The following is an 18,127-nucleotide window of genomic DNA, read 5'->3' as shown; positions in this document are numbered from 1 at the left end:
TCATTTGTTTTATTCCATAAAAGTGAACTTGAGGTGGTGTATGCAAAATTAAGAAGTTCTTTATATGATTACAATCTAGTGATGTTCTGGGGTTGCTTATGGAGACAAGACGATGGTAGAAAATTCATCTTTTCCCCCCCCCTCCTTTTGTAGATTCGTTTCATAATGAAGGCCTATTCATTTGTCAGAGAGAATGTGCCTCGGGTACTAAATTCAGCTAAGGAGAAATCAAGTATGTAATTTCATTAGGTCAAGGATTATTCAATAGAATATTTCAACCTTTGGTATTTAGTGGGATGGCTTATTACATTCTGTAGACGTTATGTTCGATTTCAGATATGTAGGATCCATACTGATTTGGAAGACTGTCTTACTGTTTCCTGATTGTTCCCATTTTGCCTTCGTACCTACAATTGAAAAACATTGATCACCAGCCTCTTACACTTGGTCTTATTTTTATAGGATGTTAATAGACTCATTACACCCACGTGTGCTTCCCTTTGAATTGCTGCTTCAAACTCTAGAAGGTATTTCTAAGTCACAGGAATAACTTAGTTTAGACAGATCGGTAATATTGAATCCGTATAAGAATAAGAAGTCTTCATCTGGGGAGATCAGGAAGAAGTGACGTGGGCTAAGAGAAGTCATTTTATTCTTCCCTAGTGTGTGCTTTCTTCTCCCTTTTAGTTTTGCCAGGAGAAGTTGAAGAGTGTCTGATCTAACCACAGTTTTCCTTTTCCAGAGATTGTTCCAGTACCCACAGTCAACCAGTATCTGTACTTCCTGTTTGCTCCTACCCTCATCTACCGTGACAACTATCCCAGGTAATGGTAGCGTGAGGTTCGAAGAGTGTTGAGCACCAGAAGTGTAGCCTGAGTGAGGTGGGATAGTAGGCAGGGGCCAGTTCATATAGGGTTATAAAGAGTATAGGATGAGTTTTAATTCTCACGCTGGCATGGGAAAGCCCCAAATGGTGATTCTGGCAATCCGATTCGATTGCAGTAATTCTGGACAGATTTATACAGGCATTTCCTATGCCAGAAATGATGTTCTGTGTTCATTAGCTTTCTTTAGAAAACTTACTTTGTTTCTTCCTTTTTAGGACTCCCACTGTAAGATGGGGTTATGTCGCTATGCAGTTTTTACAGGTGAATTTTTTCTTTAACCACCTGAGGTTTGTTGATTGGTGGGAGATGGGGATTCAAATTTATAATACTAATTTAATCTATTGAAGCTGTTGGTAAATTCTTGTCATCTGGGGACTCTAGAACGCTTTTTGAAGTCTTTTAAAATGTTACCAGTACAGTAAATGGTATTTGTTTTGTCAACATCAAAAGTCATTTCTTTCCGTAAAAGAATTTATTTTAATTAAGTCATTTCATTTGGTAACTTTAGTAAGCCTTTACATTTATTTCTCCCTCCCCTTATGGTTTTTTATTTTGGGAAATATATGTGTGGGTATAGGTTGAATGATAAGAATCATAAATCCCAGAAGTTTCCATTTTAAAATCTTATCTCAACCAGATACCCATTTATGAAGTAAGTTCTTCTGTTCTGGGTTTTATGTAGCAGGATAAGCAGGTTCCAAGGGTTTGGTATGTAATTTGGTAAAGGCTTGAGAGAAGGTATGATAGAAACTAGGCTTGAGTAATATCTGTGAAGGATTGTAGGTTGGCAACTTTATGTAGTAGCATTAAATGGAACATAGATGGAAACATCAGTCTGAGGGTCACATTTCCCTTCTATTGAAGGAAAAAAATCCCTGTCTTTCCTTATCAAGCCATGATTAGTATGTCCTTTTATTTTCCAGGTTTTTGGTTGCCTTTTTTATATGTACTACATCTTTGAAAGGCTCTGCACCCCCTTGTTTCGGAATATCAAACAGGAGCCCTTCAGCGCTCGCGTCCTGGTCCTATGTGTATTTAATTCCATCTTGCCAGGTAACATGGGTACTAGTTAATGTGGCTATTGATGCAGGAAAAAGAGGGCTATTGAATATGCACTTTTTTTTTTTTTTAATTTTTTTTTTTTTTTTAATGTTTATTTATTTTTTTGGGACAGAGAGAGACAGAGCATGAACGGGGGAGGGGCAGAGAGAGAGGGAGACACAGAATCAGAAACAGGCTCCAGGCTCTGAGCCATCAGCCCAGAGCCCGACGCGGGGCTCGAACTCACGGACCGCGAGATCGTGACCTGGCTGAAGTCGGACGCTTAACCGACTGCGCCACCCAGGCGCCCCGAATATGCACTTTTTTGATTTACCTGCTTTTTGCTATGAACTCATCTGTACATCTGTACCCATGTCACCCTCTTTCTGTCTGTCTTCTAAGTAAGTATACTTCCACTTTCAGCCCAGTCTTCCCATTTGTCTTCTGACTTCCACTCAAGTTTTGCTTTCTGTGACTGTGCATAGTCCATATTTACACCTGATCTTCCCGTTCACTGTCCACTTCACTGTAATCTTCCTCTGACTCCATCCAGGCCGCAGACATGGCCTTTATTGAAATCACTGGTAACCTCCTGATTCTAAATCCGGTAGATGGTTTAGCCTTTATCCTGTTTCCTCTCCAGGAAGCATTTGTTGGATGCTGTCGACCACGTTTGGAAACCTCTCACCGCCTGTTCTTACTCTCCTGTCTTTCTGGCCATACCTCTATCTCCTAACTTCATTCATTCCACTTAGTTCTTTTTTTAGAGATGTAGGAGTACCAATTATGTGCCAGGTGCTGTGGACCTAGTAGTGAACTGGACACACATACTCTACTCTCTGGAAGCTTGCATTTTAATTATATTTACAGTTTACTTTCTTTTTTCTCTACCTCTTAAATGTTGGTTATGTCTTTTATTACCTTCCTTCTTCCTTTCTCTCTCCCATGCTCCTAGGTAATCCTTTATGATTGTCCCCCGAGATTTACTCCAATAAATTATTTTATCTGTCCCTCTAATAGAATATGTATTAAATGCATATCTTCCTCACTAGGCTGCAAATTCCTTGAGATCAAGGATTGTGTCTTACAGCCCGTCAGCCAATCACAGTCTTTCCGATATTGTCTAATACATAATAGATGCTCCATAAATATGTTTTGATATTTTTTTAATAAACAGGTGAATGAAAGGGGTAGGCATATAAACGGATATTTTACAATATAACGTATAATTTATGTTACAACGTAATATATATCAACTGGGATGAACAAGGTGCTGATGAACTTCGCATCACATCGGACATGACATTTGATACTGAGTTTTGAAAAACAGCTAGATGTTTGGCAGAACTGGTGGAAATGTGCTTTTAGGTGCTGGGATGGAAGCAGAGGCATACGGAGGATTTTAGGATGGCAGGAGTCCAGTCATGGACAATGTTTACAGCAGTGCGAGTAGAGTCAGATCGGTTAACTTGGTCACTTTGGACATTTTGCTGGATAACTCCGTTTGGGGAGGCTATCTTATGTATTGTAGGATATTTAGCAGCATCCCCACCTCTCTAATTAGATACCAGTAGTACAGCCCGTATCCCTTGAGTCGTGACAATGACATGTGTCCAGAATTGTCAGATGTTCTCTGAGGAGCAAAATCTCCGTTTTTGTTTTTGTTTTTGTTTTTGTTTTATCTTTATTTATTTTTGAGAGAGACAGAGTGTGAGCAGGGGAGGAGTAGAAAGAGAGGGAGATACAGAATCCAAAGCACGCTCCAGGCTCTGAGCTGTCAGCACAGAGCCCGATGCAGAGCTCGAACTCGTGAACCGTGAGATCATGACCTGAGCTGAAGTCGGATGCTCAACCCACTGAGCTACCCAGGTGCCCCCAAATCTCCCACAGTTTTAAGCAGTTGGTTTAGAGGAATGCATGAGGGCCAGATTTTAAAAGGCCTTGGGTACCAAGTTAAGCTGTACATCTAGGCATTTCTTTTTTTCTTTTAAAATTTTTTTAATTTTTATTTTTGAGAGAGAGAGAGAGTGTGTGAGCAGGAGAGGGGCAGAGAGAGAGGGAGACACAGAGTCTAAAGCAGGTTTCATCTAGGCATTTCTATTAAAAACAGGCTGGGTCATGGGGTACCTGGGTGGCTCAGTTGGTGAAGCGTCTGACATTGGCTCATGTCACGATCTCTTGGTTTGTGTGAGTTTGAGCCCCGCATTAGGCTCTGCACTGACAGTGTGGAGCCTGCTTGGGATTCTCTCTCTCTCCCCGCCCTCACCCCCCCCTCCCCCACTAGCATTCTTTCTCTCTCAAATCAGATAAACTTAACAAATGACCTAGCCTGTTTTTTTTTTTCTTTTTATCTTGAAACCCACTTGGAAGGTAATTATTGCTTTCTAAAATTAAAATCACTTTCAAAAGAACATTCTATCATCACTTGAATGGGTAAGCTGGAACAGTAACTTTTATTTTACAGAAAAATTACGACTGATCAAATGGTGACATAAAATTAATTGCTGGGGGGTGCCACGGTGGGTCAGTCCATTAAGCGTCCGACTTTGGCTCAGGTCATGATCCTGTGGTTCGTGAGTTTGAGCCCCACGTTGGACTCTGCTGTGAACGCGGAGTCTGCTTCAGATCCTCTGTCCCCCCCTCTCTCTGCCCCTCTCTCATTTGTGCATGCACTCTTTCAAAAATAAATAAACATTAAAAAAATTAACTGCTAGGTATATGAACTATTTGGAAAAACTCTTAATATTGTTCATCTTATTTTTAGGTGTGCTGATGCTGTTCCTTATGTTTTTTGCCTTTTTGCACTGCTGGCTCAATGCCTTTGCTGAGATGTTATGCTTCGGTGACAGGATGTTTTATAGGGTAATGTATACTTGCACTTCTCTTTCTTTTCCCATTTTTCTTAAGTACTTCCATCTTCATTGTTAAGTATTTGAACATTGTTGGCTACTAGCTTTCTAACATAAACGTTGTGAAATTTTTTTTCCATAAGTTTTACCAACATTAAGTCCAAAATTCTGATACTGATGCAGTTAGCACAGCCTCACAGCCACATCTTCTACCTCTAATATCTGCTCCCTTAATAAAGTGTAAAGTTTCTGCTGGTACCTGTGTGGGTGATGAAGTGGGAAAGCAAGTATCCAGAGGGCATCATGAGACTTTGCTGATCCTTCATCTGAAATTGGCTCTCTGGTGCCGTAGGAGCGATCTTCTTAGCAAATTGTGTAGGATTGTGTCATAGTTCATAAAGGAAATCACTTTTCCCTCCTTTATTTTGAAAGGCCTCAATTATGCTTAAGATAGTATTCTTATACTTGCAAAGTTGGAATTAAGCTTCACACAGGAGCGGGGTTGCTCACAGTGTTCTGTGACCCTGCCTAAAGCCCTCTGGAGTTTTGTTTCTTCGTGGTTCATCTGGCAACACCCAAAGCCTTGCACTCCTTTCTGAAAGAAACTGGGAGTGTGGGTTGTAAATTGTAGCTTTCTGATTCCATTGGTTTGATCTGAAAGTAGGGAGCAAGATATGTATGAAGGCGCACCGGGACTTGCAGGTAACCATTGTCTCACTCCCTTGTGCAACATAAATTTTGTCACTTGTGGTACCAGTGGACGTTTCTTCAGGTTTGCACACTAAGTCTACATGACCTTAGAATTCTCTCCTTGTGTTTTAGCAAGGTAAAGGGATTTGCTGTTTAGATGAACCTTAGATTTAATAATTCTGTATGTTCTGTATCTTCCATCGTAACTTCTTTAATAATGAGACAAAATGAGCTTAGGGACTTCAGAACCAGAATTCATGTCTTACTGAACACTAATAACCAAAATGCCTTTTAAGTTTTTTCTGACATCAGCATATGGACTAACAAATTATAACACACTGGATATTATGTTGTGTGCGTGTGCTCTTTAGGAACGTTCAGGGTGTTTTACTTTGGTTCTCTGTGTGTGTGTGTGTGTGTGTGTGTGTGTATGTAGTTCTGAACCTTTGCTTTTTTTCCCTCAGGATTGGTGGAACTCTACATCATACTCTAACTATTACAGGACCTGGAATGTGGTAGTTCATGACTGGCTATATTACTATGCTTACAAGGACTTTCTTTGGGTAAGCAGCAAGAGTTAGTTGATGTTCAAAAAATGGAGATTCTTTTCCAGAAGGTATTAGTATTGTGCCGCTGGAAGAAGTTATACTTAGTTGTCTTCAGTTTGCTGTGGGCCATTTAGGTCTATATGTCCAAGAAACCTTATGCTTTGAACACTACTCCTTAGAGACTAGTATGTACAATTACTAGATCTAATACCATGGTTTTGCTTTGGGTTTTAGTTTACATGGTTACAGTAAGAACGCATGGAGGATTTTGGAGACGTTGAAATCATCTACCAGTAATGGATCATTTCTTTGAATCTGATTGCCAACAAATAATCTAGCTTCTTGGTTTTTGTTTTTGTTTTTGTTTCTTTGCGAAAAAAGGGAAACATTTATGTTTGGTGTATCTCCAGTTGGTGATATGTGTCTTTGAGACCTTCTTTAGAATGGAATCTATTTAGACTGATGAAGTGTAATCTTGAATCTCGTGATTGATTAATGCTGGTATCTCTGGATTGCAGATTTTAGTTGTTAAGTAAGTGATTGTTGGGTTAAGCAATAGCATGATGTGCAAATAGCGCTATAGTCGAGTGTTCTTTCATTTGTAAATATAGTTTCACTTATGGACAAGGCATGTCGCTTCCTTCCAAATGAATCATAATTTAGTTACCTGTGAAAATGGGGAGGATGCCTGTCCTCTCTATCGTACAGTGTTACTCTAAAGGTTGAGATTGGATGTGATGTGTCCATCTATATATGAAAACTGTGGTCTGTGGTAGTGAATTACAAATAGAAGTTACAAATAAGTTTTTGAAAATATGCCCAGATCCTTTGACATTTATGGCTTTGACAATGCCTCATTTTACTAAAATAAGGATTCTTCAGCATTAGATGTTTTTTGTAATTATTTCACTACATTTCATTTAATCCAAAGAGTAGATCGGAAAAATCAAATACAAACATAATTAAATAGGTGCCTTTAGCATGTGATAATTTTAAGTCTTATATACAATTAACTCTTGAACAACACAAGGGTTAAGAGTGCAGACCCTCCCACACAGTCAAAAATTCGCATATAATTTTTTGAGTCCCCCAGAACTTAACTACTAATCACCTACTATTGGCTGGAAGCCTTACTGATAACAAATAGTTGGTTAACACATGTTTTGCATGTTATATGTATTATTACATACTATATTCTTACAATAAAGTAGGCTAGAGAAAAGGAAATGTTACAAGAAAATCAAGGGTCAGCTGTATATAGTTCATGCTTATTACTTTTTAAAAAATGACTTTTTCCTATTCTCCTTTTATCCTAGTTTTTCACGAAGAGATTCAAATGGGCTGCCATGTTAGCTGTCTTTGCTGTGTCTGCTGTAGTGCATGAATATGCCTTGGCTGTTTGCTTGAACTTTTTCTATCCAGTGCTTTTCGTGCTCTTCATGTTCTTTGGAAGTAAGTATCTTGGCATGCTGTGAGTACCGAGTATCAAGGTAAAAGAGAAATTGAGAAAATACAAGGCAGCATAGAGGCAAGGAGTTAAGATGGTGGAGAAGTAGGGGGATCCCTAGGCTTTCCTCATCCCTCAAACATAGCTAGTATTGAGGTCAGATCACTTGAAACACCCAGGAAATTGATCTGCGGAGTGGCGGAAGAATCTCCACAGTTGGAGGAAGAGAGCTTGGCAGATACTAGGCGAGTGGAAGTGAATTAGGGGAGAGGAAAATGGCAATGCCATGGAAGGGAGGGAACCCTTTCTGTGAAGAGACAAAAGGGAGAGAGAGAGAGAGAGAGGGATTTAGAAAGTGTGGCACTGAGTTAGCACAAGAGGAAAACTTATCTGGACCATGGACTGGGGAGCGAGAAGCACCGAGGGTCTAGTTCTGTTTGTGTGTTTGTTTGTTTGCAAACTGCATTCCGAGCTCAAACTCTTGAGGTTTTGGAAGTGCGCAACCTTCTCTGGATTGGAGCTGTTGGCGTGCGCTCCTGGGGAGGAGGGAGTTGGTCCTGGAGTGTATAGAGTGGTGTAGAGATCTCTGGGGCGCATTGGGAGGGAACGTTCTCCTTCCTGGAGTACTCTTGGAAGAGGGTTTCTTGCCTCCCCAAGGACAAAAGACCCAGTAGGTGCCAGCCAAAGGCCTTTCATCATGAAGGTAGAGAGGCTCTACCCCAGAGGAGGGGAGCGGATCTGTATGATGCTGGGTCCTTTTAGATGCTGGGTTTTGGATCCCAGCTGTCTGCAAGGAGAAGGTGCAGGATAGTTGTAGCACAGGGCAAGCTGACTGCCCTCACTATTCGGTGAGGACTGCCTGAATACCAGGAGGTATGAGATCCCCGGTCCGGGGTTGAGAGATTGGGATGGCACCATTTCCGCCCCCAACATCAACACTGTGGGACTTCAGAGAACAACACAGCTGCCCCCAGTGGAGGCAGGACTTCCTTACACCAAACCCCACCCCTTCGTGACTGGCAACTGCTTATTTACTGGAGCAAGACTGGCTGACCCAACTCAACCGCAACTGGCCTCTCCTCCAGACCAGCACAGCCAGCACCCAGCATGTACCAAGTGCACTGAAAATCGAGTGCTTGACAATGACACCTGCAATTCTTTTTTCTTTTTTTCTTTTGGAACCAGGCTTATAGTTTCTTGTTTGTTTTTTTCATTTTCTTTTCTCTTTTTTTTGGAAGGGGCTTTTTTATTTTTTCTTCTTTTTCTTTTTTTTCCCCTTTTTGTTTGGAATCAGCCGTATAGTTTTTTGATTCTCTGTTTGAGAGTTTTTTTGTTGTTATTGTTCCCTTTTGTTTCCTTTTCTTTTTTTCATTTTGGTGGTGGGGGGGGATCAGGCTTTCCCTCTCTCCTCCTGTTTTCCAGGGTTACTCCAACAAACAAATCAAAACACAGCTAGTTAAAGGTCCAAACACTCCCTCACTGCAGACAAGGAGGAGCTCTGCAGAGGACTGACCAGTGGGAAAGAGCAGCCAGAATGCAACAGCAGAGTGCACACAGCATATACCAGAAACACTTCCTCGAGTGCCAGGCCCCAGACAGTGTACAGCCCCTTTTTAACAGCATTACTCTCAGGTCTAGGAAATGTAACAAGATTTTAAAACACACAGAAGACAGAAACTTAGCCAAAGTGACAAGACAGAGGAATTCTCCCCAAAGGAAAGGTCAAGAAGAGATCATGGGTAGGGGCTTACTCAAAATAGACAAAAACAATATATCTGAACAAGAATTGAAAACAAGAGTCGTAAGACTACTAGCTAGTCTTGAAAAAAGCCTGGAAGACACCAGAGAACTCTTGCTGCAGAGATCAAAGACCTAAGAACTAGTCAGGCTGAAATAAAAGATCCTATAACTAAGATGCAAAACAAACTGGATACAGTGAAAACGAGGATTGAAGAAGCAGAGGAGAGAATAGGTGATATAGAAGGTAAAATTGTAGAAAATAATGAAGCTGGAAAAGGGAAAGGAAAGTGTTAGATCACAAGGGAAGACTTAGGAAACCCAATGATCCCATGAAACGAAACAATATCTATATCATAAAGTCCCAGAAGAAGAGTAGGAAAGAGGGGCAGAAGGTTTATTTGAACAAATTATAGCTGAGAACTTCCCTGATCTGGGGAAGGAAACAGGCATCCAAGTCCAAGAGGCAAGAGAACTCCCACCAAAGTCAACACAAACAGGCCAACACCATGACATATAGCGAAACTTGCATAATACAAAGATAAAGAGAGAATTCTGAAAGCAGCTAGGGACAAAAGGTCCTTAACCTACAAGGCTAGACACCTAAGGTTAGTAGTAGACCTCTTCACTGAAACTTGGCAGACCAGAAGTGATTCGCAGGAAATATTCAATGTGCTGAATGGGAAAAATATGCAGCCAGGAATGCTTTATCCAGCAAGACTGTCATTCAGAATAGGAGAGATGAAGAGTTTCCCAGACCAGGACACCTGGGTGGCTGGCTCAGTTAAGCGTCCGACTTCAAGCCATGCATTGGGCTCTGTGTTGACGGTACGGATCCTGACTGGGACTCTCTCTCACTCTCTGCCCCCTCCCTACCCCTCTCTCATTAAAAATAAATAAACTTAAAAAGAAAAGCTCTCCCAGACAAAAACTAAGGAGTTCATGACCACTAAACCACCCTGCAAGAAATTTAAAGGGGGTCTGAGTGGAGGAAAAAAAGACCAAAGCAACAAAGACGACAAAGGACCAGAGAACGTCACCAGAAACACCCGACTGTACACATAACACTGAACTCCTATCTTTCAATAATTACTTGGAATGTAAATGGACTAAATGCTCCAACCAAAAGACATAGGGTATCAGAATGAATTAAAAAACAAGATCCATCTGTATTCTGCCTACAAGAGAGCATTTTAGACCTAAAGACACCTGCAGATTGAAAGTGAGGGGATGGCAAACCATCTGTTATGCTAATGGAGGTCAAAAGAAAGCCGGAAGAGCCATACTTATATCAAACTATTTTAAAGCATAGACTGTAACAAGATGAAGAAGGGCATTATATCTTAGTGGGTCTGTCCATCAAGAAAATCTAACAACTGTAGCAACACTTACAATGTGGGAGCACCCAAATATATAAATCAATTAATAACAACATAAACTCATTGATAATAATGCCATTATAGTAGGGGACATTAATATCCCACTAATAGCAATGGACAGATGATCTGACAATGGACAGAAAATCAACAGTGGCTTTGAGTGACTCACTGGATGGGTTGGACTTAACAGATATATTCAGAACATTTCATCCTAAAGCAGCAGAACATACATTCTTCTTTTTTTTTTTTTTTAATTTTTTTTTTTAACGTTTATTTATTTTTGGGACAGAGAGAGACAGAGCATGAACGGGGGAGGGGCAGAGAGAGAGGGAGACACAGAATCGGAAACAGGCTCCAGGCTCTGAGCCATCAGCCCAGAGCCCGACGCGGGGCTCGAACTCACGGACCACGAGATCGTGACCTGGCTGAAGTCGGACGCTTAACCGACTGCGCCACCCAGGCGCCCCGAACATACTTGAGTGCACATGGAACATTTTCTGGAATAGATCACATACTGGGTCACAAATCAGCTCTCAACAGGTAGAAAAAAATCTATATCATACCATACAAGTAAACCACAAGAAAAAATTTGGAAAACTTTCAAATACATGGAAGTTAAAGAATGAGTTAACCAGGAAATTAAGAAATAATAAAAAAAACAAAAAAAAATATGGAAGCTGTTTAAAATGAAAACATGACAGTCCAAACCCTTTGGGTTACAGCAAAGCAGTCAGAAGAGGAAAGTACATGGCAATTCAGGCCTATCTCAAGAGGCAGGGAAGGTCACAAGTACACAACCTAACCTTATACCAAAAGGAGCTGGAAAAGGAGGAGCAAATAAAGCCTAAAGCCAGCAGAAGAAGGGACATAATAAAGACTAGAGCAGAAATAAATGATAGAGAAAAACAGAGTAACAGATCAATGAAACTAAATGCTGGTTCTTTGAAAGAATAAACAAAATTGATAACCCCCTAGCCAGACTTACCAAAAAGAATGAGAAAGGACCCAAATAGGTAAAATCATGAATGATAGAGGAAAAATCACAACCAACAGCACAGAAATACAAGCAATTATAAGAGAATACTATGAAAAATTATATACCAACACACTGGGCAATCTGAAAGAAATGGACAAATTCCTAGAAACCCACACACTACCAAAACTGAAACAGGAAGAAATAGAAAATTTGAGCAGGCCTATAACCAACAAAGAAATTGAATCATTTATCAAAAATCTCCCAACAAATAAGAGTCCTTGGCCAGATGGCTTCCCAGGGGCACTCTACCAGACACTTAAAGCAGAGTTAATAACTATTCTTCTCAAACTGTTTCAAAAAATAGAAATGGAGGGAAAGCTTCCAAACTCATCCGATGAAGCCAGCATTACTTTTATTCCAAAACCAGGTAAAGACCCCACTAAAAAGGGGAATTAAAAGGCCAGTATCCCTGATGAACGTGGATGCAAAAATTTTCATCAATATACTAGCAAATCAAATTCAACAGTACATTAAAAGGATTATTCACCATGATCAAGTGGGATTTATTCCTGGGCTGCAGGCTGGTTCCATATTTGCAAATCAATCAATATGACATACCACATTAATAGAAGAAAGGATAAGAACCATATGATCATCTCCATAGATGCAGAAAAAGTATTTGACAAAGTACAGCATCTCTTCTTGATGAAAACCCCCAAGAAAGTAAGGATAGAAGGAACTTACCTCAACATCTTAAAGACCATTTATGAAGATCCCACAGCCAATATCATCTTCTATGGGGAAAAACAGAGCTTTCCCCTAAGATCAGGAACACAACAGCGATGTCCACTCTCACCACTGTTATGTCCTGGAAGTCCTAGCGTCAGCAATCAGATAACAAAAAGATAAAAGGCATCCAGATTGGCAACGAAGAAGTCAAACTTTTACATTTTGCAGATGACGTGATACTCTACATGGAAAACCTGAAACACCCCACCAAAAAACCGTTAGAACTGATATATGAATTCAGCAAAGTTGCAGGATATAAAATAAGTGTAGAGAAATTGGTTGCATTTCTATACCCAAATAATAAAGCAGCAGAAAGAGAAATCAAGGAGTCTATCCCATTTACATTTGTGCCAAAAACCATAAGATACCTAGAGATAAATAACCAAAGAGATAAATGATCTGTATGCTGAAAACTATAGAAAGCTTATGGAAGAAATTAAGGAAGACACAAAGAAATGGAAAAACATTCCACGCTCATGGATTGGATGAATAAATATTGTTAAAATGGCTGTACCACCCAAAGCAATGTACATTCAATGTAATCACTATCAAAGTAACACCAGCACTCTTCACAGAGCTAGTACAAACAGTTGTAAAATTTGTATGGAACCAGAAAAGACCCTGAATAATCTAATGTTGTAAAAGAAAACCAAAGCTGGAGGCATCAAAATGTTGGCCTTCAAGCTTTATTATAAAGCTGTAATCATCAAAACAGTATGGTACTAGCACAGAAACAAACACATAGATCAATGGAATAGAATAGGGACCCAGAAATGGACCCACAAATCTATGGTGTACTAATCTTCGACAAAGCAGGAAAGAGTGTCCAATGGAAAAAAGATGGTCTCTTCAGCAAATGGTGCTGGGAAAACTGGACAGTGACATGCAGAAGAATGAAACTGGATCACTTTCTTACACCATATACAAAATTAAATTCAAAATGGATGAAAGACGTAAATGTGAGACAGGAAACCATCAAAATCCTAGAGGAGAAATCAGGCAGTAACCTCTTTGACCTCAGCCTCAGCAGCTTCTTACTAGACATTTCTCTGGAGGCAAGAAAACAAAAGCAAAAATGAACTATTGGGATCTCATCAAGATAAAAAGCTTCTGCACAGTGAAGGAAACAATCAGCAACCCCAGAGTCAACTGATGAAATGGGAGAGGATATTTGCAAATGATGTATCAGATAAAGGGTTGCTATCCAAAATCTATAAAGAGCTTATCAAACTCAACACTTAGAAAAGAAATAATCCGATGAAGAAATGGGCAAAAGACATGAATAGACACTTTTCTAAAGAAGACATCCAGATGGCTAACAGACACATGAAAAGATGTTCAACATCACTCCTCATCAGAGAAATACAAATCAAAACCACAGTAAGATACCACCTTACACCTGTCAGAATGGCTAAAATTAATAACTCAGGAAACAGCAGATGTTGGTGAGGATGCAGAGAAAGGGGAACCCTTTTGTAGTGTTGGTGGGAATGCAAACTGGTGCAGCTACTCTGGAAAACAGTATGGAGGTTCCTCAAAAAATTAAAAATAGAACTACCCTACCAGCCAGCAACTGCGCTACTACGTATTTATCCAAAGGATACAAAAATGGTGATTCAAAGGGGGCACATACACTCCAGTGTTTATAGTAGCGCTATTAACAGTAGCCAATTATGGAAAAAGCCCAAATGTCCATTGACTGATAGATGGATAAAGAAGACATGGTTTACATATACAATGGAATATTAGCGATCAAAAAGAATGAAATCTTGCCATTTGCAACAATGTGAGTGGAACTAGAGTGTATTCTAGGCAAAAAGTCTGTCATAGGAAGATAAATATCATTGATTTCACTTGTGGAATTTAAGAAACACAACATGGACATAGAGAAGGGGAAGGAAAAATAAGATAAAAACAGAGAGAGAGGAAAACCATAAGAAACTCTTAACTACAGAGAAGAAAGAGGGTTGCTGGAGGGTGTTGGGTGGAGAGATGGCCTAAATGGGTGATGGGCATTAAGGAGAGCACTTGTTGGGATGAGCACTGCATGTTATATGTAAGTGATAAATCATTGGGCTCTTCTCCTGAAACCAGTACTACACTGTATGTTAACTAACTTAAATTTAAATAAATTAATTAAAAAAGAAAAAAAATCTATAAGGCAGTCTAGAAAACCAGATGTTAGTTAATACCATTTCGAGGCAGTGTTTGTGAGATGCTTACAACATTGATTTTGAGTAATTTAAACACACACTGTTGCAGGGTGCTTAAATTTGAAGTAGAGAAATGGACATAAAGAGCCTTGAAGACTAATGACAACAGTAATTTGGGAGGTCATGAAAACTTTAAACAATTCAGTGTTCTCTCCCTGAAAAACATGGACCCTTTTTTGGGTGGATGGGTGGAGGGACAAGGTTAAATATGAATGAGTCCATGAAATATATTTTCACCTGTCCTGAATATTATTTGATTTCCAATTAATCACTGATAAATTTTAACTCTGAAGTTTCATTTTCACTTATAAGACCTGTATACCTGTATAAATAAATAAACAAACCTGAATACCCACAGTTGATGCTCATTGTGATGATGATCAGAGCATATATCTGAAGCCACTTATTTCCTGACAGATTGTTACATTTTTTATCATCTTTCTGACTTCAGTGGCTTTCAACTTCATTGTCAATGACAGTCGGAAAAGGCCATTTTGGAATGTTATGGTGTGGACTTCTCTTTTCGCGGGCAACGGAGTCATCCTGTGCTTTTATTCCCAAGAGTGGTATGCACGTCAGCACTGTCCTCTGAAAAATGTGAGTCCTCATTCAGGCTGGAGCGGAAAAGCAATGTTTTCGCCCCCTGGTTGTGAGGGTTCGTGGGCAATATTAAGGAGAAGAGTAGTGGAGATGATGCCAGGTTAATGTTAAGGGGAGGGAGGTAAAAGGGTTAGCTTATTATTTGATCTTACTGCACTGTCTTTGAAATTTTTCTTTTCTCTGGTTTTGTTTACACTGAGCACTCCTAGTTTTCGGTTCTCTCTTTTTTTCTCCCCCTTTCACTGCTTTTTCTGTAGTGTTTTCTGATTTTCTTCCTGTGTCCTGAAAATGTGGTGTTCTGCAGAGTCTTCTCAATGGCACGTGTGCCCCTCCTGCCACCACGTCATCCCAGAATAGTGAACTGTTTGTGAAAAAGTCCAGCTACACTCATATGCCTAGGATCCCTTTTCCCTTGATTTTGTTGTTGTTGTTTGTAATTATGTACGATTCTCATTTTTAGAGCCTTCACTTTTAGTTGCGTATGGAGAACTCCCGAATATTTAATGGTGCCTCCTTGATCTATCTACTTGAGTATCTCTCACGGGGACCTATGACTGAAGTTGCCTAGAGTCCAGTTAATCAGCTTCTCTCCCAAAGCTTCTCCTACGGCCTTGTTTTTGTTATGCTGCCCCAATGCTCCCTCCTTATTTCCTGTTAACCCCCTTTTGACATCTGAACTAGCTGCTTTGGGCTGTCTCTGGTTATGGTACTCTCTGCACTCCAAATCCACCTGTCAGATTTTCTTTTCAAATCCGGTTTGGATGCAATATCTTCCAGCTTTTTCAGATTCTTGCTCCAGTCTTTTCCCATTTCTGACCTTTCACGGTGCTTCATCTGTTCTCATTTAGTCATTTCAAACCTCATATTATAGTAATTTGTGTATATATTTTAGCATCCTCACCCTACCACCATTTAGATTTTAGACCACCAAAAGTAGGCCTGTGCTACGATAAAATGCAAGATACAGAAAAGAGGTAGTGCCTGTTTGGAATTTGGTCAGAAGCTTTGCGTAAAACTTGTAAATCGGTATAATCTGTGTTGCAGATAAAAATCTTTTGAATTAGTGAGCTGCTTACAGCTTAGAGGTTGTGGAAGTGCTGGGAGGCATTGTAAAACTGTGCAGTGTGTAGCATTAACACCCCTATCTACCCTGACACCTCGTGCTCACAGTGCCTGCAAATAAGCCACTCTTCCCTTCTTTTTTCCCCATCAAAGCCCACATTTCTGGATTATATCCGTCCGCGTTCCTGGACTTGTCGGTACGTGTTTTAGAAGCTTGGACTCCCGTTTCATTCCTTGACACTGAAGATGGGATTTCTGCCTGATTTGGGGCCAGCATCTGTTTCCAGCTGTTACTGAAGTTATCTGTGCTATTTGGACCACTCCAGGCTTTACAGATGGCTTGCTCCATTCCTAGGTCAGCTGAGATGTTGGAAGTTTACTGGAATCTTGTGCACTTGAAGCAGTACTTTTTTTTTTTTTCCCCTACCTTTTTGGGAGAAGGGAGACTTATAGCTGACATAATGACAGATTTTTGCTGGATTTTCGTTTTTTGACTCCATCTAAACATCATGACTAAACATGTTTTCTTGGCCACTGAATTAGCCAAAACACGAAGAAATCATTTAAATATTTTAGGCTTAGAAATTTTTTCATGCACACTGTTGGAATGTATGCTAATTAACTGTGTACTTGGGAAAGAAAAAATAATGTGGAACATTTTGCTGTTTTTAGTAGAGGGGAAATAACTAGTTTCCAAAGATAATCTTGTTATACATCTTAATTGTATTTTTTTTTTTTTTTTTGGAAAGAAGTACATACAGTTCTATTCAGTTTTTGCCTTGTTTCTCTATAAGATGTAGGTCATAATTTCTGTGAAGCAAAATTACACCGTTCATTTTGAATTCCTGAGTTTACATCCGAAATATTATAAACTGAGGGGGACAGAAGTAGGAAGGGAAAAAGAAAGAAGTGACACAGGACAAAGAAAAACGCTTCCTTGTACAGTTTCCAAAGCAATTTTTAAAGACTTGCTGAATCAATCGTGTGTTTAAATTATTTTATCATGGAATTTATGTGGAAGGTAACTGCTTTGTTTAAACTTTAAGGTAATAACTTTTTGGAAGTTATTTAGCAGTACCCTTTGGTATACTTATTGTTTAATAAATACTGACTTGAAACATTTTGCACACTAATAAGTCTGTGACATGTAAGTATTAATCACCTCCATTAATATTAAAGTGATTTTTAAAGATCCAGAAGCTGGCTTCTGCATTGCTCAATTATGGCATTTTTAATGGTAGTGTGCTTTAGGTAAAACAAATTAATATGTGATCATTTTGAAGAAAAGGTACTCTATTATGTGATGTTTCCATGTTATAAGATGCCCATTGCTGATAAAGTGTGGTGTGCAGGAATTGTTTTGTTCGTACGTATGAGGTGTGATTATGTTTGTAAAGACCAAGCATTGAACGGGATATCCGCGACCATGTAGTTGAAGTTTCCACTCAGTGAAGTGAGACCGAAGAATTACTCAAAAGAGGATTCTTACTTGGAGTAGCCACCTTGAGAAGTTATCTTGGTATTATAACAGCCCTACTTCCATCCAAAAAGTTTTGGGACATCTTTTTGGAATTGTTTTAAAGTCTGTTTGAGTCTCGTAAGAAGGTAAATAGACTTTGTTAGTAAACACACCTGAATTTGTACCACAAGTATCCAGCCTCATTACCAATTTTATTCCAGTACCTTTGATCCATATGAGTTCAGGCCATTCCCAAACACCAAATCCAGCTTTTTAACAGACAAAAGTGCATGTGAAAAGAGGTTATTTTTTAAAAAGTAACTCCCATGTTCCCAAGCGGTAATTGTCTATACAGTGGTCTGGTAATTGTAATGGAGCCATAACCTCCACAGATTGCTTTAATATAGCTTGTACTTTCTGGCATTTTTATTAAAAATTAAAATGAGTCAA

General features: G+C 39.5%; 1 protein-coding gene across 3 annotated transcripts in view; it reads left to right on the top strand.

Annotated features, from left to right (window-relative positions):
• SOAT1 (sterol O-acyltransferase 1) overlaps positions 1–18,127 on the top strand; it is an 83,985-nt gene extending 65,858 nt beyond the window's left edge. For all 3 annotated transcript variants that reach the window (XM_086694039.1, XM_086694038.1, XM_025920952.2), the window contains 9 exons: positions 154–232; positions 743–824; positions 1,103–1,148; positions 1,811–1,940; positions 4,693–4,790; positions 5,932–6,030; positions 7,332–7,467; positions 15,008–15,153; positions 16,372–18,127. In XM_086694039.1, coding sequence (XP_086550165.1) covers positions 154–232; positions 743–824; positions 1,103–1,148; positions 1,811–1,940; positions 4,693–4,790; positions 5,932–6,030; positions 7,332–7,467; positions 15,008–15,153; positions 16,372–16,428 — 873 coding nt within the window. In that variant the 3' untranslated portion in view covers positions 16,429–18,127. The remainder of the gene's footprint in view (positions 1–153; positions 233–742; positions 825–1,102; positions 1,149–1,810; positions 1,941–4,692; positions 4,791–5,931; positions 6,031–7,331; positions 7,468–15,007; positions 15,154–16,371) is intronic.

This window comes from Puma concolor, chromosome E4 (genome assembly GCF_028749965.1).
Source record: "Puma concolor isolate L17-30 chromosome E4, mPumCon1.1.hap2, whole genome shotgun sequence".
In the NCBI taxonomy this organism is placed as follows: Eukaryota; Metazoa; Chordata; class Mammalia; order Carnivora; family Felidae; genus Puma; species Puma concolor.
The sequence above is the reverse complement of the archived record's forward strand: the minus strand, read 5'-3'. Positions and strand labels throughout refer to the sequence as shown.